The 24792-nt window shown below is 37.0% G+C and overlaps 1 protein-coding gene across 4 annotated transcripts in view; it reads left to right on the top strand.

Moving 5' to 3' along the window:
• The window catches only part of BLNK (B cell linker), a 90857-nt gene that overhangs the window by 53396 nt on the left and 12669 nt on the right, over positions 1-24792 (top strand). For 2 of the 4 annotated variants that reach the window (XM_051618383.1, XM_051618385.1), the window contains 12 exons: positions 8628-8693; positions 14264-14320; positions 16405-16454; positions 17430-17470; positions 18032-18188; positions 19399-19559; positions 20135-20216; positions 20978-21052; positions 22415-22440; positions 22995-23023; positions 23350-23445; positions 24233-24275. In XM_051618383.1, coding sequence (XP_051474343.1) covers positions 8628-8693; positions 14264-14320; positions 16405-16454; positions 17430-17470; positions 18032-18188; positions 19399-19559; positions 20135-20216; positions 20978-21052; positions 22415-22440; positions 22995-23023; positions 23350-23445; positions 24233-24275 — 883 coding nt within the window. The remainder of the gene's footprint in view (positions 1-8627; positions 8694-14263; positions 14321-16404; positions 16455-17429; positions 17471-18031; positions 18189-19398; positions 19560-20134; positions 20217-20977; positions 21053-22414; positions 22441-22994; positions 23024-23349; positions 23446-24232; positions 24276-24792) is intronic. The other 2 variants (XM_051618384.1, XM_051618386.1) reach the window with 1 other exon arrangement.

Raw genomic sequence — 24792 nt, forward strand, 5'->3', positions numbered from 1 at the left:
TGCCTGAGAGAGGGAAAAATCTTGTCAGAGATGGAAAAGGGAGTACTGAGCCATAAAGCACAGTTTAGAAAACATGGTGAAAGTCCAGCTTGGGGGGGGTTTCCTTTACTGTTACTCATGCTGAGCAAGTATGAACAGAACCAATAATGCAATACTTTAAGAAAACACTTGGCTCTACAAAAAGCAATGCGAATTTATAAAAATCAAAAAATGAGTGATTCCCTTAACTTCTTTCATCTACTTGGTGTATCTAGAACCTATATATATACATAAAAGCTACTGTCCTGGAACCAGTCTTGGTGACTTGTGAATATTGGGCAGCATTAATATTTCTGGGCTTATTTTGTCTCTAGGAGTAGGCTAATGGGAGTGTTTGAAGTTTAATGCCATATCTAGAAGCTCTGCTTTGTTTTATTTGGCTGTCAGAGCACCATTTGGTGGAGCAAATGCAGACCATAGTGCATATAAATGCACTTTCAGTTTAAGGAAAAGTGTTCAGAGGGTGTTGAGAAAACCTTTTTCTCTAGTGCACACAGCACCTTGCCTTCAAACTATTGACCCCAAAAAGCTTTTCAGCCCATTGAAAAAACACACAATTTATTTTATCCTTTCACAGTCTGTGAACTTACTGGAATAAAATCACTAAGTTAGAAAAGTATTTTAGTAGCAATCTTAAATGAAACACAGACTCTGATGAAGACTGCTCTCAGATCATGAAGTAAAATTATTTATCTTTTGTCAGTGCTTACGTGTCCACGTTAGCAAGACCTTAACTTAAAACTTAAGTACTTACCTAACTTTAAGGTAGTTGAAGTTAGATGTGTGCTTAAACATCTGGCTAAATCTTGGTCAAACTCATTACATAGTTAGACATGGACTTTTTCGTTGTCCATGGACAAGTGACCAGAACTAAAACTGCAGATTTGAAATTTATGGAAGAGGTAGAAGAAGAGGAAAAACAGCAGAACTCACCTTCATCTTTGTGTTTAATTCACTCAGTTTTCATACCTTTCCATTCACTTCTATGTCCTTCATGTGCTTACAGTAGTCGTTCAATCTACATGGCTGCAGGAATGACAGAAATGTTATCTCACCTTTAAAATGCCTGTAGAATTCTGATTAAAAGTAATGGTACTACTTACAGGTGGTTATTTTCTGGGTCTGTACCAAATCCTGTCTCTATGCCCCCCCCCGCCACCCCGCTCCACATCCCCTGCAATTACTTTGTGCTTCCTCTTTTTGGTGAACTACTTTACTCTTTTAAATTTCTGTCCTTGCTCTCCTTCACCTACCAGGCTGTAGGGTCCTAGTCCTTCAGGGAGGTACAGCACTTGGTTAGTTTTAAATGTAACTGTATTCTAGAGTAATCTAATGTCTTTAGTATTTTCTCTGCTGCTTGCAAACCTTTCAGAAAAAAAATGAGCAGACCCTGTGCATCTAGCTTGTGTAAGTTTTTTGGTTTTTTATGCATCAGCTGATATCCAGACAGCTGGTGAATAAAAGGGATCAGTTAACCAAAAACACTCAAAAAAAAGCAGGTCAGTTACAGAACAGAAAAGGTATTTTAACTTTTTGTGTCACAAAGTGATGTGCAATACTCACTTCGCATGTCACAATAGATCATTATTCTTGGTATTACTTACAGAGTCACTATTACTTAGTTGGAATAATGGGGAGAGCAAGCTGGGTAAGAGGGAAGGTGTGTCCAAACCTGAAATGCCTTCAGCTTTTATTATTTATATTTAAAAAGGTATACAAAAAAAGGGCCTGGCCCTGCTTTGTGATAGCCAAAACCAGCTGTGAAACTCCCACAAGCAGTAAAGATGGATAACGGGAACCAGGTCTACTATGCTAAACAAAAGGAAAAGTAATTGCAAAAAAATATTGTAAAATGTAAACACATGAAATTGTTGGTATTAACATTCTATCCATAACAACCTCAGCCTTGATGTAATATGAGGAAGCAGTTGCACCAAGCAGTTGCTCTCATTGATAGGGCATTAGCTGTCTCAGCCCCACTGATAAATCTGCATATGTTCTTCCAGTGTACAGAATTCCCAGCCATCTCATAGTAGTTATACTGTTGAATTGCATGTTAGGACTGATTTGAGTCAAAGATGTGTTATGCCTTTACATGCTGCATACTTTCACATATTCAGTCAGTGTCAGCAGTAAAAGAGAGACAAACACCATCTTTGTGAAAGTTACATGGAGGGCATGTGAAGATGAAAAGTATAATCAATATTTAGCCTTTCTGTGCTTCTGTGTGTACCACGTAAATGCACACCTGCTGTAATTATGGGGTTTGCTTTTAGACAAAATATCAGATGATTGAAAATGGGACAAAAATAGGATGTTATGTAGACTTTAAAAAAAAAATCAACTCTTGACAAAACTACTTATAATCATTTCCTCTTGTGCATCTTGTGAATGAAGCAGAAGACAATTCATTGCTCCTGCTTCCTTTCAGATAGGTGTCTGTAATTGACTTCTCCCCAAAAGCAGTCCTCTTTCAACTTTTCTTCACAGCTTTGAGAAAGCTTTACAGATAAAGATCAAAAGCTCAATGCCTTGAAGTGTCACAGGTTACTACCTCCAGCTCCAAACTTACTCCTCTGCTATCATGAAAGGTACTGCATGGGGTGGGCTGTGATAAGCCCCTAGAGCAGATGACGGGAAGTAACCCTGTATCCTAGACCAGCAGTAACTCAAGTTTATCTGATTGTACCTCAAGAATTTGGCTATGTCTTTATATATTAAACGCATTTAACAGTCATTGAAAACGCCAGCTCCAGCCCAGACAGTCGATACCAGCCTATGTTTCCTTGCAAGGGAACTCCACTCTCACTGTTTCAGGTACCATATGAAGTAGGGGCGTGTGCATGTGGAGACCTGAAGCACTTGAATGAGGCCAAACACGAGGAAGCAGATGCTTTCTGTATTGTGGAATTTTCTTTTGCTTTCTAATGCACAATTAGAAGGGGCGGTAGGGGAGGGAGTTGTTTTATATAATTAATTGGGTTGTTTTAGATGCACAAAACTGGTAAGTAATATGAAATTACATCTTATGAAAACACCCAGTTCACTGAGATCTGTGTTCTTCTACAAAGACTGTGTCAGGCGCATGTGGTAGTGGAAGCCTATTGTAAGAAAGGTGGTGTGGTTTTTTTTGTTCCTTAATTTAGCTACAGAAAATAGTTCAAGATAAGAGCATCAGCTTTTCAAAGCCTCATGTAGTACTCTCACAATTTCCCTTCTAGGTGCCTCCCCTCCTCCCAGCAAGCAAGAGTCTTTCCATTTGTCCAGAAACAATAAGTTTCTCTTTTTGTTAATTTGGTCACCTGCACACCTGATTATAAAAATAAAAGCTAACAGAAACACAAAATAAAGGCCAGCTGGGGAGAACGTGGTGGAATAATTGTGGTGTGAGAGGCAGTAAAGGAGGGGGAGTGGGTTTGAGCATGCTGCTCCTCCTTTAGTTTCATGTTTTAATGTGTGTATGGGTTTTTTAAATAACAAAGAAAGATGTAGTAACTTTTTTGCTCTTTAATTTTTGGCTTTTATCTTCTAATAACTTAGCTTTTATTCTCCAAATTCTACTATACTCCTCCTTTCTTTCTCTCTTCTTTTTTGTGGTTCTTTTTTGTAAAACTTTATAGCTTAAGCAGGTAGGGCTTTTTGGGATGTTTTTGTTTTATGTCTAAATTTGTATTTACTAAATCCCATTCTAGGTTTCTACTGCTAAGCATTTGAAATTGTCTGGAAAAAAAGAAATAACTACTTTTTGTTTTCATGTGATCTATTGTGCTGCCTTTCTCAAAACAGAAATGAGGGCTACACCTAACTGCAGTCTTACTTTAAGTGAATGGAGGTAGTAATGACCTTCAGAACATGGGACTTTAGACACAGAATGTCAGTGAGAAACAGATGTACCTAGAAAAAGGTATATGAACTGATACTGGAGTGCAAACTGACTAATTTACACTGTGGTCATCTTTAAAAATTATTATTACTGTTTTGAAACCAATTCAACTCAATCTGTTAAAATCTAGCTGACATTAGCAGGAGGAGAAGGAATAGGCAGGTCACTTAACATTGAATGTGTCAATATTGTTTATAAAGCTTCCCTTGTTAGATGTGTCTGAATAGATCCTGTTCAAAATTCTAACCTTTTTTAAATGAAGAAACTGGTCCATGAGTGCAGATGGGGGCTTTTTAAGAGGCATAACAGATAATTCAGACAGTTCTGTAAGGAGCAGAAATTTAAGGAGGTATAATTCTAGACCGCCAGATAAACAGAAATAAGCATGCTTGTAATACAGTAAACTTCCTGTGATTCATTTTAAACTGCTTTTTGTTTTGTCACTGCTGCCTACTTACGCTGCAGTCAGCCCTGTTTCCAAAAACATTATCAGCACCACTCCCAGCTCAGTGCACACGTCTGTGCTCGCAGCCAGGTGCAATGAAGCAGTGGGCCCCGACTCTTGCCCTGGAGCCCACGCAGTGCATTCCTACAGCAGAGGTGTCACTTGCTAGGGGCTGTCCCTCACCAGGTGATGTAGGCACCTGTACAGCTAAAATACTGACACTCAGTCTGTGTGCTGAAGGCCCAGAGTACTGGATTCTCTGTGCACAGGTAGGTGAACTGTGCCCTTCATGCACACAGGAGATCACCCTCTGCTCACAGGAGCAGGGGGAGGCCACAGCCACTGAGGAGACATTCATGCCAGATGCTCTGAGCCATAATATATGTATTTACATAGGACATATTTGCATATGTCGTCAGATTTATAATGCTGATAAATACAATTTCTCAAAAAACAATCTGAATGGTGGAAGAATTTCTTATTACACAGATCTGTCTGAAATTAAGACAGATTCCTCTTTCTCAAGACGGGGACTCTGCACCCTGTCTCACATCCAAGTTAGCAGCTTATTGCACATTTTATTATTCTTCAGTTATTTATATTTTTTATCTCTTTAAAAATTATTTAAACTTTGGAACACTTTTGTGGGATAGCTTGTATGCAAAATAGCCAGAACCTTCCATCTGATGCTTGAGAGTGGGGATATGCCACAGGCCAGGCTCATGCATCGCCCTTTGCTTGGCATACATTCCTCATATGCTGAGCTGTGACCAGATCAAAGAGAGGGTGGTTTTGTTTCATTTTGTTGTATCTCAAAGCAGCTCCACCCATCCTTGAGCACAGCTAGGTATTTTGTGATAACAAATCCTTTCAGGGTATATTGTGTTTGCAATGCTAAACCTTTCCTTCTTTCTTTATATATGTATCACAGCTAGTGAGCCCTTTGTCATTACATCTGACAATCCCGAATTGTTGGAGGTCAAAATTGATAATAAGAAAAATAGCAACACAGGGCTAAATAGCATTTCCTTCAACAGTCTTTTATGCTTTTCCCTCCAACATGTAGAATTTCTAATGTATTTGTTAGAAATCAAAAATGTTTTAGAAACTCCAAGCCAAGACTTCCAGACTTCTCATCTGCAGAAGTTGAAAATCTATTCTGTGTGCAGTGAGTACCCAATTGAAGGGTCCCATCTAGTCTATGCCTGTCACAATTAAACTGGATCTCAAAATAGCTCTATATTGCTGAAAACTGTTTTCAGAGATTAACACTGACACAGACTGCACCTTTATCTGCAAGCTTGGTTTTATGTATAACCAAGTTGAATGAAGAGTTGCTGCTTATAGTCAAGAGTCAACTCTGAAGTTTCATGCAATGAAAGGTAGAACTAGCATTACTTATTATTTTCATTTACAGTATTAGCTGATTGAGGTCCTTGAATGTTTCTAGTATCTGTTCATTGTAAGAGAACAACTAGAGAATAAACATTAGTTGGTAATGAGGTCCTGACTCAGACATGTTGTGAAGAAAGGTGGTTGTTATGTACCTGCAGCAAGGGCTGTCTACATTGGGCCATAGTAGCTTCCATATCCTAGATAATCCCAGAGCTTCTGCTCTGTTAAGTTTTCCCAACAATGAAACTCTCTACTTGGAGTATTGGCTTAAGTAAAGAAAAATATTTGACAGTCAGACAAAAGTTACTTGAGAGCTAGCCAGATACACAGATCCAGGCAAAATGTCAAGCCAATAAATGCCCTTCTGTGCTTCATTTTCCTCATCACTCTGGAATGGCTTTGGACTTGAGCTGGAGACCCTTAAGATTTGGAGAATCCCCTTGCTATAGGCTTTGCTATCTGTCTCTCATCTTTTCTAGATATTTTTCTTTGCCTTTTCTGCAAGTCAGACAGCTCTTTGTAAAAACTTGTCAGTTGTAGCCTACTCTATTGGCTGGCACCTCAAGAAATCTCAGCCTCTAGCTAACTGGACAGACTGGTTTTTGCAGCTTGTTCAATTTCATGGGTCAAAGGGGATTCCACTTGAACTGGAGATCATCCATGCTTGATGACTTTCTTGATGATTTACCACTATACACAGCACTGGTTATCTGCTTACTCTCCCATGCTTAATACAAGTTAAGTTGTCCAACAACAACAAACCAAGTATTCCAGAAAATCCTACAAGAGTTTCATCATGATAAAAATTGAAAAAACTCACACAAAGACATTTTTACACTCCTTAACTCACAACAATTTGTAATTAGAAAATGAAATGGCTCCAGAAAAAGAATAAGAAATAAGAGGCAGAGATTTTTAATAAATTTGATCATGCAAAAATAGGAATGTTTTGGTCCATCTGCATGGGAAAAAGAAGTGATCACACCAGCAGTAGAACTATCAATTGTCTCTAATTTAAATATGCTTTTTTTTTTTTTTAAATAAGAGTATGCATTAAAATTCTCTTTTAAAATATAGCCTTTTTCAGTGCCCATTGAACACCCATGATAGTCTAATCAATTAACCTAAAAGTGATCAAATGAAAATTAACTCTTCCAGGTACCCATAGTTACCCATTTTGGGGTGGGTTTTATTTGTTTGTGGGTGGGTGTATTAGAGATGAAAGTGACAATATATAATAAAATCAGTCATTTGAAAAATTAAAAACCTTTTTTAAAAAAAAAAAAAAAAAAAGCCATAATTTTGCTATTGTAAAGATCTGTTAATGCCAGAGATGAGCAATGAGCAATATTCAAATCTAAATCTACAGTTAGGTTGGGTTTTTTTTGTTTGAGGCCTGTCTCTACCAAACAATAAATACGGAAAGAAAAGTAACTGATGGTCACATGCATTTCTAATTAAAGGCTGGCAAGCCTTTTTGAAAAAGACACAAACACTTGCAAACAACCATTCTCCCCTAAACCAAAACTAAACCATTTAAATCTCCTCTGATACTTTTGATTCCTCATTACTTTTCATTTATAGACACTGCCAGGTGCCAGCTGGGGCACAAGAAAGAATCGTTAAGCTGCAGAAGATGGCTATTTGTGATGCTTCAAGCATAACCAGAAGCTGCATCTATTAGGAGAAAAGAATATTTTTTAAAAAAAAACCTCCACAGAAAAGCAGAAGTTCTGAGATCTTCACCCCAGATTTGCAAAATTTTTGTATGTGGTTAGTTTAGATAATAATCCAGGCTGTTCTCATAGATGTAGTGCATTGTTGCAGGAAATTTTGAAACGTTTTGCTGTGCACCCATTTCTCACATCTATAAGTATAATTTTTTATATCAGCAGGTAACGCTGTATTCTTTTGCTGTAAATTAATAGCATGAGGTTTGAGCAACAATTAAAGATATGCTTGTGAATTATTTGTCATTCTCTTTTTTGCTGAGTTGAGAACCTAAAAAACATAGGTTGCATTTTTTTTTAAGTAAAAATGGGCAAAAATTTAAGCTCTAGGAACACTCTTTAAGTATCAGACCTATGATCTAGCTTGTCAGAACAGGATACTCCATGTTGTTGTATTACAGGGCTGCTGGAAATCTGAACTATCCTTCAATTCCAGATGATGTAATGAGAGAATAAGATTTTCTGTTCTGTTAATAAATACTGTTAAGACTAAAAGTAGGCTTTGTTATTTATTTCAGGATTCCAAAAGCTGACAAGTAGTCAATTATTTAACTGTCCTTTTTAAGCAAGACTCATAAAATGAGATTAATTTTCACTACATACCACAATTTCTCTAAAATCATTAGCAGATGTAGAAAGGTCCCTCTCAGCATATGGAATGGTGTAATTTTTCCTCTTCCTGTTATAATTGCAAACACTATGGGAATGAGATAAACTATCCACTGATAAAATGACTCACGTATGTTCAGAAATCAGAGGGCAACCCCATTATAGCTGCAGAGTGTTGTAGAGTCAGTTCTGAACAAAATGTTAACATCTAAATATTCTAAACTATTAATTTAGGCAATTATGTCCTTTCGTGATGCACTTAGTCTTAATTTCATTGTTTAAACTGCACTTCATTCTATTAAGGAGAAGGATAATACAAATCATGCCAGAGAACGCTCTTAAAAATGGAGGGAAACTGCATACACAAATGATTTAGCAACTAAACTACTTACTGAATATACATTAAGCATTTTTGATCTGTGAAATATTACTGGAAAAGCATTTTCTATATTTTTCTTAATTGATATAAATGGGTATAAACAACAAATTGCCACATTTAATGCTGGCTTTGTTTAATATTTTACAGGAAGCTTCAAAAGATGGTGCATGACATCAAGAAGAATGAAAGTGGGATAATAAACAAGTTCAAAAAGTAAGTTTGAAATGCCAATGCTAGTTTTATCAATTTGGGGAAGTTCAGATTGCTAGTGCAGCATATAGTGCTTTAGTGGTGGGACCATGTTATTCTAGAGGGATGTACTTCAGTGCACATGAGGAGCTCCAGTCCAGACTGCAGTGTGCAGAATTGTCATCAGTATTAAGAGTATCACAAAGTAGCTGCAGAACTGGCCTCCAACAGGAAGTTGTGTTTGCAGCCCTAAAAATAGTATTTGGGTAAAATGGACTTTTCTTATGTATTCTTTGGGAATGATCACCACTGCTTGTTTGGGCGTGTGCCTTTCTCCTCAGGCCACTGTTTAAGGCTACCCACTGCAATTAGGTTTTCATTTGAGCTCCACCTTGAACCAACTGGTCAGACATCATCGTTAGAATTTCCATTAAAATGCTAAGTCCTCCTGTGTTTCAGTCCCATAAAACAAAGCCCAGTATTACCTAACATCCTTATTCCAGTGAGAAGTGTTATACAGCATGCATATTGATGTCATGTGTATATGAGTATCATATTCATGTTTATTTATACATAGACATTCTAGTAATTCTGCGTCCTTGTCAAATGCATATACGATTCACTGTTTCCAGTCAAACATCTGTTTTAACCAATTAGGTATTTAGAACACTTTTTTTTCTTAATGCAATAGCTCATTTGCATTGAACTTCCATTTGGAGCAGTTTTCTCATTCAGATGTCCTTCTTTACATGGGTCATTGACAACAAAAGTACTGAGTACCTGTAGCAGCTAATTAGGACACAGTATCTGCAGTGTTTCCAGGACAGCATATTCAATTCTAGAAATACAGCTCTCATACATAAAAGGCGCATATAAACATTGTTTAAAATTGTTTCTAAAGAGCAATCATGATGGCTCAGATCAAGGAAAAAAAGAAGTATCATTTTAACAAGGGCTAATTGTAGGTGTATACGAAGCGGTCAGTAGGCTGGTGGAAGAAGCAATAGAGCTCTGCCTGGTTTTGTTACACAAGACCGCCAGAAGGCTGGGCTACCTACAGCTACTGCCCCTGCTGCCAGCCCAGGTGGGGCTGGTGTTCATGGGGCAGCTGCCCTCCCTGGCAGAGGTGGGGGATACACCTCTAGTAGCAGCAGCTCTCCTGTTCACCAGGCAGAAGGAGCAACCTGAGGTTGCAAACCCTTCTTTGTGGCCACTTGATGACAGCTGTGTTTCTGTCCACAAACTTTGAGCAGGTTCTGATGTTTACACCTAATATATCAGATCACGTTTTTCCTTTACTCATCCTCTTTCACTCTAGTGGTGCTGTAATTTGCAGTAAATCACAGTCACATGATATATGTACTTATTTCCACACAAGCACAAAAGCAAATTTTCCCTTAAAATGACCGACTTTCAACTACTTGTTTCTTTAATTTCATCTAAGGGTGCTTTTGATTTTAACACAGTAAGTATATAAATAGACAACTATGTTCAGAGATCCACCTGCAAAAAACTCAGTTTCATCTGGAACCTGTTCACAGGGAAAAGCTTCTAGGTTGTCAAGGCTTTTGGTGGGATTTTGTAAACAAGGAGGATTGGGTGGGTTTTGTTGTTGCCTTTTAATAAAGGGTGGCTTCCTACTTGACAGTAGTAGCTTAAATGTAGTTAAGGTTAATAATATTGCTGCACATCCAGTTCAAATGCCTCATAGAGGAAAGCAGATGGTAGAAACAATAGCAGCATCTCAGGTTTATAATTTGAGGCAAGAAATTACCTTTTGTAGTTGCCTGAACATGAATTCTGCTGTTAATTAGTATTGCTCTGACTGCGTGTCCTTCCTTGAGAGTAAGAGGAGAAGGACAGACCAGGGAAAAATAACAAGAACTAAATGTAGCTGAAGCTGGGAAGGTCAGAGGTGCCATCATTAAATGTCAGATACAAGATTGCTGCTACAACACTGCAATTCTTTGATTCTTTCAAGATTAAAAAAAAAAATAAAAGAGAGCAGGCTCATAAAAACTCTCTTAATGTACAATGGCAGCAAAAAGCTCACATTTCACCTCCTCCAGCTATAGGAATACAAACTGAGATGTAAAAACAATCTTTCTGATACTTCTGTGGCTCATCTGAGTCATATTAATCTCTTCTACAATTATGAAGATCAGAAACTGATTTCTTTAAAACTGAAGAAAAAATTGTTATATTTGTGCATGACTTCAGAACTCAAATCTTGAACCCAGCACATAATCAGACTTGCAATAAAAGCATGAGTCGACAAAACTGATAACAATATGTTCAAGACATGCCAAGGTTTGCAGAGTTAGAGCTGGCTGCATTTCTCTCAGTGTGCCCTTTAGGGGATTTTTGTTTAGTTTCAGCAGATTATTTTTCTTTAAAAAGCTATTATCCAGTTGATCACTTCCTCCCTATCAGTTACAGGATTCTTTTATTAAATGTTGAGGATCTAAACATGACTGAAGCAGGAAAAAAATTATACAAATTGGCTTTATGTAGCACAGATTTGGAACTTGTCTAGATGCTGGGAAAAAAATGTTGTTTTGACTCAAATTCAAACCTACTGTAAGTAGAAAAAAAGTTAGAAAAGTCAAATAGTGTACTTGCTTATCCCAAGCCTAAAGTTGTCACACATGTACTGTAAGTCTCTGCTACTGAAATTGAAAGAATGATCAAATACCTATGAAATACATTTGACTTATTACCAGTAATTGTTAAGTCACTTCTAAAATCTGGATTGGTTCTTGATTATGTAGAAAAGTAAGATAAGTTCTTGCATCAAGTGTGTTGTTCTCAAGGGTGCAGGTGTAGAGGGGTGTCTACCATATGTGTATTTTAAAGGTCTGTCAAAAGCAGTCTGAAGTGGTTATAACAGGAAAGGAAACTACAGACTGTTTCTTCATTCCTTAAAAGTTCCTGGTATTATTTTCTGTCCTGACTCAAAATTTTCTAACAGTAAAAATATTGCCCACTGCAAGCTACCATTCACCTGCTTGCCCTTAATCATGTGAACTGTTAACAATACTGGAGTCCCAGCTGCTGTGCAGATCCTGATGTCAAAGATGATTATGTACTCAGGTGTAGAAGCAATAGGCATAGCCAAAGTTGTATAAACAATGAGAGCTGGGGGCATTTTTTTCATATTCACATCCTTGGTACTACAGAACAGGGACTTAAGAGAGAACTCGTAGGTTTCTCTGCAGGATGACCATCTGTGCTTGAAATACACTGCAAAGATGTAGCTCTCGTCTGTAAATCATAAGCTTTAAGCCTCTACGGTTTGTTCAGTGGAATGCTAATTCCCTTGGAGTTGATGCTAAAAGTCATACTGCATGTACAGCAAAGTCAGGACTTTTCCCCCAAATTTTTGTACATGCTGACCTACTGTGTTGAATAAGAAACCATAAGTTCAGGTCACTCACATTGTTGCAATATCACACCCTATCAAAACTTCCTTTGCAATGTCATTAGAAGTCATGCACTTCTAGTTATTCGTCTAACTGCACACTATCCAAATTTATGTATTTCTTGAAATCACATTTGCCACGTGACCTGAAACACTGAAAGAAAATAGATCTCTTCATTTGCTTTACCCAGCTGTTCAGCTGGGTGAGTTTTTACTTCACATTTGTCTGGTCCATTTTCCTATACCATTTACACTTAAACCATAACTTCAGGCAGAAAAATGGAGTCATGTCACTAAATGTCAGCCTCCATAGCTGCAGCTAGATGACACCATGATAAAACTATTGGCAGAGGCAAAAGTGCTATTTTATGGACTAAACAGTGAGAGAAAAGTACTGAAATCAAGCCATACCACACTTACAAAGAGAAACTAGGAAGAAGTATAATACCTAATTTTAAATGTATTCTGAAGAAACATGAATTTCAACATGCAGCTGAATAGAAGTTTTTACTGATAAAATAATATTTAATCAAAGTAAAGATTAATAAATCACAACTATATGCCATTTCACTGCCACAGCACATTGTAAAGAAAATGTACAAAAGAGTAGTAATAACACTTTAAGAAAATTTCAGATTAATTCTTTGTACAATCACCAGAAATTTCCAAAGTTATAACAAACCGTTGCACTAGGTCACGAGAATACAGCTCAGGAAAAGTTTATCTGTCAGCTATATTGCACCTGTTTGGAACTCTGAAAAAGTTTTCAGCAAAGTTCAATTAATTTGTCTTTTAATCATAATTGTAATGATCTAGTGCACTTACAACTAATACATACTATAAATATTCAAATCAGTAAAGATGTCAATATAATTTTTGTAAAGCCTATTAAGTTAAAATGGTTCCTAAAAAGGGAGTGGACTTTGTACAGAATTAACAACAGAAAAAGTTAAACACTTGTGAAAACAGGGAGTTTTTAGGCACCTCTTGAATGATGGGAGAGTAAGGGCATCTGGAGGGGAATTAAGTGCTACAGGTAAAGGGCTACTACTGCTTACATTTGGTTACTTTTCCAGGTGTAGCCTGCAAAAATAAGTGTTGCTAGAGCAGAAAGGCCGGACCTCTGCTGCAGTTTATTTAAAATTATCCCCATTTGGTGCAGGAAAAACAAAAATGTAGTATTAACTCAAAGCATGTGATTAATATTTGCAGTTCTGACAGGACTCTTCTATGTGAGAAGTTAAGCACATGCCTAAATGCTTTGGGTCACCCTCAGCATGATATAGAGAGAAGATCTCAGAATACATTGTTTTTTAAAACGCAATAGTTAATTCTCCCAAAAGTTATTGTGAATTGCTGTATGTTGCATTCTGTTCTTGTGTGAGCAGCATCTAGAGCCCATGGCATGAAATGTATATAGTGAGATGTGTTGCTTTTAAGACATCTAAACATACTCTCAAAAATGTACTCGTATTTTATTGAGTTCTTTAGAACTGAAATTTCTCAGGGTTATTTAAAAATCTGCAGAAAATTACTTATTTTCTATTAAATTTTAGAAAATTGTTCATTCAACTAAAGTAAACGGCAACTTGAATTATTTGTGTTCTATCACAGCTAAACCAGAGATATTTCACCACCTGTAACAAAAGTCCAGAGCAGAGTAGTACTAGAATATTTTACTTAGAAATTGCATTTGCTATAACTTTATACAACTCTGTTTAAAGATGTTAGGAAATAATTCTGTTTTCCATTGAAATATGTATGCTCAGTTGGATGGCATTTGATTCTTTCAATCCTTTCTCATTAACTTCAGGGAAACAGGATGAAGTCAATTGTGACTCTTCAAGCATCTATGAGGATAATTACATCAGAATCTGAAATAGCTAGGTAGCCACTACTTGGCATAGGGTTGTCTTTTGAGCTTGCATTGTGGTTTGCACATTGAGTGAAGTTTCGGCTCTTCCAAAGCAAACCTCCAATTGACTTCAAAAGATCCTGGATTTCAGTTCTGGCACTCAGTAAACCATACCAGTACAGTGAGAAGTATTTTTTTAAGTGGATGTGAATTTTAGAATAAATAATATATTTTAAGAAATTTTAGTAAATACAGATGTGGCCATGAACTGTTTCAGCTATGTGACAGAAACATTTCTTTTCTTCTATTGATATTCAGGTTCCAAAATGAACAAGTGGCCTTAATTTGCAAAACTGGGAAAGATACTTGGGATCGGTATGCTATTTCAGAGCTGCACAATGGCATGATAGGCTGCTTAGACACAGACCTCTGTTCCGTGCTTCGTATGCTTTTGTTATAACATATTTACATTTTCTGTTGGGGCCACTGCCAGGATTCAAAAGGCCTGGGACAAAGTGTTGAAGTCTTTGGCTTAGCAGCTTGAAATGTAAAATGCAGCTTAAGCCACATACTTTACACTGTGACCCAGACAGCCTCTTGCTGTTGCTTCAGATCCACTGTTTTCCAAGTATCCACCTCCTCTGAACAACTCACCATAGACATGTTGCAAAGGACATTAACAGATTTTGGTTTATCCTCCCTAAGACCTGAGATCTGACCTGGCAGTGGCCCTAGGTTTTTCTTTCTAATATACCTGTTCTAACCCAGACAGAAAAAAACAGCAGAGCTGTTGAGAATGCTTTTTAATTTACTGTACACAAAGTTGTATTGTGCTGCAGGAAGTTAAAGACTTGGAGGAGCTATCCTCATTAGTGTTGTTAGTAATGAACAAAGCAAGTAAACACTTCAAAATAATGTGCCTAGGTTGGTTTTGGCTTGGTTTATTGGGTGGGTTTGGGGTTTTTCTTGGAGCCTCAGTAATGCTTGCAGCGTTTATTCATTGATTCGTGTGTGTGCTTGTTTGTTGTTGTTGGGGATTTTTTGTGACTATCTGAACACCAGAATTCTATTAATTCAACTCAAAAGTAGCCAAAACATTTCTCAACACAGACAGAAAAAGTCTTCAAATTGGTGGGTTAGTGCCAGCATTGCCCCTACCCTGAGTTACACTGATACAATGACACCTAAGCAGCATGCTTACAACCTAAATAATGAGTGTCCAAATTCTTGACATAAAGCAAAATTTTTAGACATCACTATTGCTCAGAGATAACACGAAAACATTTTTTATTTTGTGCACAATTTTTTTTTAATAATTTGCTTATTTTTGCAAATGAAGGATCTGATTGAAGAATGAGTGAATCATAGAATGCCAGGTTGGAAAGGACCTCCAGGATCATCTGGTCCAACCTTTCTAGGTTGAAGCCATCAATTCAGTAAATAAGGGTTCAGGTCCACGGTGAGGTGCCATTTAATGCTACAGGGAAGCTGTCAGGCAATGTTCAAAAGTCACTCCAATGAGTCATTTTAATGTAAATTGGGTTTATGTTTATATAGCTACAAAAAGCAAAGGTGTGTTTTTCTCTTCAGATCCATTAGTCTGGCCTCTGATGTCACACATGCACCACTCAATTTTTATTCAAACTCAAATTCTTCTCTTTTTTTTATAGAGTAATGAAATAACTGATATGTCAACTGTCTGTAATACAGTGTCTTCACTGGACAGCTGCAATTTAGCAAAAAGGTGTATAAATATCCATACACATATATGTATAAACAGAAGTATACAGGTGTATACACATATATGTATACTCCTGTTTACTAAATATTTCCATACATGCACATACATATACATATAGCCACAAAGATGTTTTCAGTATTTCTATACGTTATCTTTTGATTCACTTGGTATTATAAATGTCATTTTAACAGTATTTACCAGAAAAGGGGCATAACACCCTAACATAATAGTAAGTGGAAACAGAATCTGGCCCTGAGACACCTGGTATACATGTAAAAATTAATTGGAAAATAAAACACATACAAAATTATAGCTATAAAAATAGAACTGGAGTGTGTTGCACCACAGTTCTATGCTATAGTCTTAGCAAAGTTTCTGTGAGCCTGAACAGATTTTCATCTTTAGGTAGATGTGCATCTCTGATCCCTATGTTATCAGTTTCTGCATCAAAAGGAAGAGGAGGGTGGGTGTGCATCAAAGCTGTTCTTTCAAAATATGTTCTTAGCAAAAAAAAAAATCATCTCAAATTAGATTCTAATTTCTTATCTGTTTCTAGCTTTTCAAAGCATTCTCCTGCAGCTATTTGCTAAGCATATGTGATGGTAATCTGTATTTCTTCAGCTGTAGGTATCTTTTGTTATCAGCTTTTTAATGTGTCTGGCTAATGCTCCCTTCTAGTGAGTGTTACTTACTAGAGCATAATAATTATTGCTTACAGGCTGAAAAAAAAACCTCCACCAAGTCTACCACAAAGGGATTATGCTTCAGGTAAGGCTATATTAATGTAAATTTAAACGGCATGTCTGTGTGTATTTGATACCTGTATGCCTAACAGTATTTCAGCTATATATTTCCACATAATTTGTTTTAATAAGAGACCAATATACCATCATCAACAGGTAGTTCACACCTCTGAAATGAGAGGGAAGAAAAACATGGTAAGTTGTCCCAGTGTGAAGAAAGAGTAGCAAGTAACTGCTCTTTCAAACTCAGTATTTACACAGTATTTACGAGGGTTCTGTATGTAGGATGCTCTAAAAATGAAAGAGAATTAGCATCCTGTCCTCTCTGCCAGAAATGATGATGCAAAAGTAAATAGGGAAAAAAACTGAACAAATGGATCATGACAGACTCAGAATCTTAATAGTATTAACATGATGACGTGTCTTTAATTACCTTAGAGGTAGAACTATATTTGGTCATCATACCGCACTGCCTACAAACTAGTTCATGCCCATTTTTGCAAGTGAACAACTATCTTGTTAAGGAAACAGCAATAGGAAAACTGAAGCAAAGAGGAAGTTATCAGATAGTTCCATGTTAACATAAACACTTCTAAGTAGTGTGCTGGTTTGGAGCTTTAACAGAGAAACAAGAAAGTTCAGGGCCCAGAGGTCATTGATAGATACATTATGTAAAAATTGTTACTCCTACTTAAAAATTAGATGCATTAGCAGGACACTGCATGAAGTGCATGTGCTGCTGTTCAGACCATGTGCAGTTTGCTGTTTTCTAATGCTTGTCCAACAGCTCTGAAACAATTTATCAAAAACAAGCAAGCAGGCATTTCATTTAGTATTCAGTCCAAACCAGATATGTTGCTCTGAACTTTCTAGGAAATTTTGAACTCTCTTTTTTAACTGAAAATAGACTGTACTATATATATAGTATATGTATTTATCAATCTATCCTTAAAAATGTTTACTGTTCCATCTCCTTAAATAACTCTAATGTTTGGTTTAGAACATGCAGACAATGAAGAGGAACAATGGTCAGATGATTTTGTAAGTATATATTTTGGGGTAGTAGGAGGTTACTGTTAGCAACAAGTTCAACACAAGCAACAAAAGTTTATTTTTTAATCATCTACTTATGGTTGAACTTTTTATTATTAAAATGTCATCTTAGTTGTTACATCAGCAATATTTACAAGCTGATTTTTAGCTACCCTAGGTTTTTTACATTCAACTTTGAAGTATACTCAGAAGCACTGTCAGTGGTAGCCATGGATGCTAACCTTTTTGGATAAGTGCGTGGCATCAATTTGAGGGACTTCTCAAACTGAACAGTAATTTCAAAACCATAAGATCTTCTGGTTGGGGGAGGAAGGGTGGGAGGGTTGAGGAGGGGAAAGCCACTTCTTGCTAAAGATGAAAAATTTCTGAGAAGATTTTAGAGAACGTTAGAATTATGCAAGTCATGGTCATCAGCCATGTAAAGTAATTGTGATAGTGTATAACCATCAGCCCAGAGTGACTTCTGCACTTAGCCCTTTTAATAGGAAATGCAGAGGAAATGCCATATGTATGTTATGAGATGAGAAATGGTAAGTTCTCTCTTTCTAGGACAGTGATTATGAAAATCCAGATGACCACTCTGACTCTGAGATGTATGTTGTCCCCAGCGAAGAGAATCCTGATGACAGCTATGAGCCGCCTCCAAGTGAGCAGGAGAAAAAGAAGATTGCCTCCTCATTCCCCATTTCTAGGGGTGAATATGCAGGTAGCTATGGACTAATTGGATATGTCAGCTTGATAATTGCTTATTTATCAGTAATGAAAGAGAAGTGGTCTCAAATCAACTAACCTATGTTTCCCTTAAGTGTTTGCATTTAATGCTGACAATCGGGTCTTTAGCTTTCAGCAGTATGATTTGTTATTACAGCATGAAACAGGTTAGTATTGCTGCTAGCTATGTTTAGAATTTTAATATAATGTGTCCTAGAGACTTTGCTTGAATTTTGTAGGTAGTAGATGTCTGTCAAAGGTATGGGAGATATTGCTAACTCCAGATTCATCTGCATAATTTAATGCAGGAATTCTTATCTAAGATTAAGCACATAAGACTACACAGGTCCCTTCTTAATTGTCTCTGTATCTCAAATCATTATTCCAAAAGCAGTAAAACAAGACAAAGCAGCCCAAATATACACTCCATACTGTCTGTCAAGATTTGTACTGAGGAGATTAAATATCCTGAAAAACAGGAGAAGATCAATATTTTATTTACAACAGTTCAGCATAAAGGCATATTTTCTTCCTGTTTTGATTCTTCTAAACTTTGGGCAGATTGCACCAAAGTGAGTTACAGTTAGCTTCAGTTCGATGAAGATTTGGACCACAGAGAAAAGAAACATTGGCATGATGCCTACTTTCATTTTTGTATGATACAAGACTGTTACTGGTTATAGAATAATCATCAAAGTGCTAAAATGCCACATATATACTCACAGAAGTTCATCAGCACTTCACCAATGCATTCTTTGAAAAGGGGAAGAATTTTTTTAGTGGTATTCCAGAGGACCTGGCATAATTTATTTAGTCCCGCCCTTCGTACTGTAACAGCTGTTTCTCTCATATGTCAGATACATTCTTTCTCACTTCCTTATCATCAAGTTCATACTGGCACAGGACATACTATGTGATGGACTATATCATCAGCCACCACCTTTCCCCCAAGGAGTTAAACAGTTGTTCATTCAAAAGTCAGTGTTTAAGCACCCTCTGCAGCTTGACACAGAGTTGCTACATTGAGTGATGAAATAGGACCAGTTTGTACACAAGTCTCAACATCAGGACCAGCATACACTCAGGTCTGCCTTTTCACCTGAGCTGCAGCCTCAGTAAAGACTTGTTTGCACAGTCAGTAGAAGGTGGCCCAGAGGTTAATGTGTCATTTGTACTAAAACTGTTGCTTTCTTCCATATTTCAAGACAATCGCACCAATCACCAGCAGCTTCCTTCCATGAGCAAACCTCTCCCAAGTACACCCAGTCCAGCCATGTCGAGACCAAAGAAACCATCCCTGCCTTTGCCATCTCCTGCTGCAAAACCCAAAGTACCACCAAAGCCAAAGGAGTGTAGTGATGATGAGGTAATGTTTATAGACACGCTTGTTTTGACAGTTTAAATGACTGATGACCCTGAACTAATTATAAGAGAGACTACAGAGCAATGCCACAGCTTTGTCTCATTCTTAGCCTCTATGGCACAAATAATTTTGTACATTACATGCAGTGACGTGCAAGTACTATGCAGGTTCCTAGCAGATATTTGCCTACTTCAAGTGTCAAGGAGGCTCTTTAGACCACAGAATAGTTTCTGCTCATCTGTAATAAGGTGCAGGCAATGAGGAGAGAGCCATCTCAAAGGGTACCTGAGGACCAAAGGGAAGGGAGAGCTTTTACTCTCCCGTCCATAAATGAAGTCATTTGGTAAAGGGTTTTCAATCTTGGAGAATCCCATCCACAGGCTGATGAATGTCTGAAATAGCAGTCACTGTGAAATAGCAGTAATAATAATAATAATAATAATAATAATAATAATAATAATAATAATAATAATAATAATAATAATAATACAATACGCTGCTGCCAGAGCTTCAGTACCAACAGTTTGTTGTTATTCTGGAGGTTTAACTGGTAGATTTTTGTCCTGCATTTCTCATAGGATAATTACATTGTGCCAGTGGACAAAGATGACGATAACTATATTGAACCCACCGAAAGCAGCATTTCACTACCTACAAGATGTGAGTTTGTCATTTAAGCTAATACTTATTGCCTTGATAGGAACAGCAATAGAAAAAAATGGATTAAAATAATGTCTCTTTCTAGGGTTCAAAGAGTGGAGGGGCAGCTATTACAGAGAATGCAACCTGCAAAAAGGCAGTTGGCTCCTTTGGTTCATGACAAGGCTGCAGAAAATTATATTTTAATGTATTAGAAGCCATGTTTAATTCCTGCCCCTCTCTCAACTGTTTCAAAGTCCAGCCTTTATACAACCAGGAAGCTTTTACTCGTATGTGGTCTCCTTCACCATCCAAGGGAGCCACAGCATTAAAATTCTCTGTTTGTTGAAGTGCCTCAGGAGTAGAACAAGCCTTTTTAGATTTTCAGTGAATAAATACAGACTGATTTATTTTTTTACCTCAGTATTTGAAGTATATTTAGCTGGAGAGTGAAATTATTACAGTCCAAAGGTGAAAAGTAAACAGAGAAGAGTATGTAGTTTTGCTCTCTATTACCGACAGTATCAAACCTATTCAGCAAGGCATGACCACTGAATAATGTTTCCCTTTTAAAATGAGAGCTGCTTTCTGCCTCGGTTGATTTGTTTAAGGTCACCCAAAAAGGCTGTCACTTGAACCTACTTAATATTTATTCTTATTGTGTATAGGTTGCATTGTTCTTTTAAATACATATATGTATATATATACATATATTTTATATATAAAAATACATGTGTATACACACATATGCACAAGTATCTATGAATAAAATACATTTTTAGCTCCTGTGAACAGATTTATGAAGAAGTCAGCCCCCCATCCTTCTCCAAAACCTTCTCTTACTTCTGATACGCAAGGTACGTAGAGTTCATATCACTTTTGAAATAAAATAATCTAAGATTGAAGAATACTAAATTACACTTGATGTATTCACAACACAAAACATATGGCATACTTCAGTAAAACACAAATATTTTCCCCTTTAGTTTTTTCTGTGTTGTTAACAGTTGTTTTGCCTAACTTGAATAGTAAATCTGTTTTAAGCATGAATAAAACAAGAATAAGTAATTTGCCCAAAACCAGTTTAGACTTTTGGACTAACAGAGAAAAAAGATCAGCAGAGCAGGAACAATTATAAGACTTGCTATGTTAGTAATCCCATTTCACTACAGAAATCAAGACTCAATACTTTAAAACCACATCAAGGTTCAACCTTAAAGAAATTCCATATAGGTTGATGTTTTGCATGTCCTGTGGTAACAGGGTTCCTGTTTAAGCTCTATAAAGAGCAGTTTATCTGGAAAAAGACACAAAAGCAGAAGCAAGTAAGAATCGTATTTATTTTTGTAAGTGCAGATGTACTTGCTTAATCTTGCTTAGCTGTGCTAACTCTGAGTTGTTTTGCATCCTTGTCATGCCATAAATTGCATGTAATGTAACATTTCCAGACTGATCTCACAGTTCTTTAAAAGTCTTTGCATTTCATTAGCAATGTGTTTAACTTTCAAGTCGTAAACTATTAAAGTTTTTTTCTGGATGACTTTAGATTTTTGTGAGTTACTTTTCAGACATTTTAAAATGCCATTCTCAATCTTACCCTTTCTGTAAATCAGTGTCAAGCAACAACCAGCTCCTGACAGATGTTACTAAAAAAATAAAACATCTCCCCCTGGTGGGAACTTGGACATTTTTCAGCACAATAAAAGCAATGAAGACTGTCAATAAATTTGTTGAAATATAATTCAATTTTCCTTGAAGAAACTGATCATAGATAAGGATGGTGGTGATTTTGGCTTTTAGTATTTGTGAATTGAAATACACCTATGGGACAGAGCTCAAGGAAGGACACTGGCCACTCAAATGAGCCAGCTTGAATTTACGATTCACCTGATCACAGGTGTGATAACACATCTTTTCAAAACTGTCCCAGGTTTGCACAATACAAGAATTCATCTTGTATTGGGGGGGGAGGGGTGTGTGTGTAATGAAACGAATAAACCCTCTTGTTCATTAATACAATTACTTCCTGGGATTTTTCCTGAAGTTCTCACTAGACAAGGGATGTAGTTACCCCAGGGTTTTGGAGACAGAATCAAGCTCTGAGCAACTTCTCAGTTATTCTGCAAGAGGCAGAAGGACAATTCTGATCAGTTTTTTGGGTAACATGTAGCATGTTTTTGCTAACCAAAGATTTTTTTTTTTTCCTCCTTGTCCTACAGAAGTCTACGAAGTTCCTGAAGAAGAGGTAAGGCCTTTCTAACGTTTGATTGACATTACCCTCAGGCAGAGAACATGGGTGATTTTAAGATAAGAAGATCAGTCTTTCGAAGGGAAAAAATGGGAACAAATCTCTGTCTGCACTTAAAGCTTTCTGACACTTTTTTTGCACAAAAGCTGGCAAATCAATTCAACAGGCCTGCAGAAAGAGTATGTGGGAAGAAGCTGAAGTTTCCCAGTCCTGTGTGATAGTGATCCGGTCTGGGACACAAGAGCCTAAGGGAATGCTTTCTAGAAACAGAACTGCAGCAAAGGAGCAGTGACAGTTCTGACACAGTAATTTTCTTCCCACTTGCTGGTACTGACATGACATACAGCCAAAGCAGTGTGCTCAGGGCTTCACAGATTTACTGGTGGTGACATCTTGCCTCTCCCATCATAGTACAGATTATTGGGCAGAGTTCTACTAGAAATCTATATAAAAAATATAAGATATTGCTGGGATAATATAAATAGGATCATACAAGTATATTTCATTAAATCAAAATGTGTCTAAATAATTCAGAGCACTTTCTCTTACAGGAAAAACCATCACCACCACTGGTAACCAGGTAATCATTGCTATGAATCTGTGTTTTATTTAAAACTTGCCAGAAAATATTTTTTTCATCTACATACTATATGTTTAATAATTCTTTCTCTAGAAAATATAACTATAGTAATTTTCTCTCTTTAGATTATCTGCACAAAAACTGCCATCCCATTCTATGTTACCTTCAATAACCCAAACATAACACATATTAAAAAGAAATACCTCTTAAGGTGTTGGGGGTTTTTTTAGAATTTTGAGGGGGGAGGGGAAGAGAAAAAGACATTGCCTTTGTATTCACTATTGCTAAATAAAATATTCCTTTCTTAATTCATGCTTTATTACTAGGTTCACTAAGCCATTTCTGTCTACACCTGCCCAGAACACAGAGCACCCCCACATGCACAGCATGACTAGAGAGTCACCTAAACTGGATACTTCTAGGTAGGTCAACAGCAGCTTATATCAACAACAAATACTAGTAAAGAGAAATTTTTCTCCTCTATATAGTGTAGCCCTCAGCCAATAAGCAATTATCTGGACACACAAATAGCTTAGGGATTGTGGAACAAAGTAAAAATTGAAAGTTCTCATTTCCTTGTGAATCTCTGTATTCAAGCCAGTTTGCTAAATGGGTAATATTTTCTTGAATTTCCCTCTAGAGATCCAGTGCAAGGGTAAAACATCTCTCTGAAAGCCAGTTTAAAATACTACTACCTATTTTTACAGTCTCGCAAATGAGGTATTTTTGCAGGGGATGGGGCACAGGATTGCTTGTAAAGAGGTTAGACACAGTAAATAATTATTTATATTCCAAGTCTCTGGAGGAGAAGCAAAGGAAACTTGAGAATGCAGCCTATTTCACTTCTGTATCCCTAGAAGTGTGGGAAGCTGATACGTAACCACCATCCCTTCTCTAGGACAATTGCTCTACAAAATATGCCACTTGTCCCAGAAAGAACAGGTGGCATCCACAACATTGTGTGTTGGGAAATTTGGAGAGGTCCTCTGTACAACCGTGGGGACTCGAGGTCCAACACAGAAGTTCTACTACAACAGAACTCCTCCACACTAAGGGCACAGCATCACCACAGCCATTGGAGCAGTGCATAGCTGTAATTAAATCCATTTACTGCTGACCTCCTCTTCTCTAGATCTTGAAATGCATATCTGAGCAAAGCAATTAAGTAAGTAAATCCTATTCATATGAACTTATTGTGTATATTTCCAGAAATATTCTGCCTCTTCCCAGAAATCGTCTTCATCCAAAAGTAGTGAGTAATTAATGTTCTACTATAAAAGAATGTGGTAAACTTAAGCTGTTCTGTGTTCTTTATATATACATGGAGATGGATGGATGTTTTTTATTATCTGGATTAAATAACAGAAACAGATTACTCTGAATGTCAGATTGACCTAATATTGTGATTGTAGCTATTAATCTTTTGGACAAAAGAGCTACACTGAACATGTGTATTGATAAAAAAAAAAAGTTCCAATGTTTAAGAGACATATGTCAGTCCAAAGGAGCTCCCAAACAAACACTCATCTGTACCATGGGAGTATTAATCTCTTGGGTACTTATAGTTACCCAGTTTGGAACAAGAGTCAGCCTAGTAAAGAATTACCCAGTGTCATTTTTGGGTCTTGACTTGTGTGAGTGACCAGCCCTTACAGGTTTAATGAAAAACATGGTAATGAGCATCATGTTTGTCCAGTGCTGTGCTGTGCCCTTCCATCCCTGACTGTGTACACCAACGTAGTAAAACAATAACTGAAACATGTTAGCTG

Source organism: Apus apus, chromosome 4, assembly GCF_020740795.1.
Source record: "Apus apus isolate bApuApu2 chromosome 4, bApuApu2.pri.cur, whole genome shotgun sequence".
Classification (NCBI taxonomy): Eukaryota; Metazoa; Chordata; class Aves; order Apodiformes; family Apodidae; genus Apus; species Apus apus.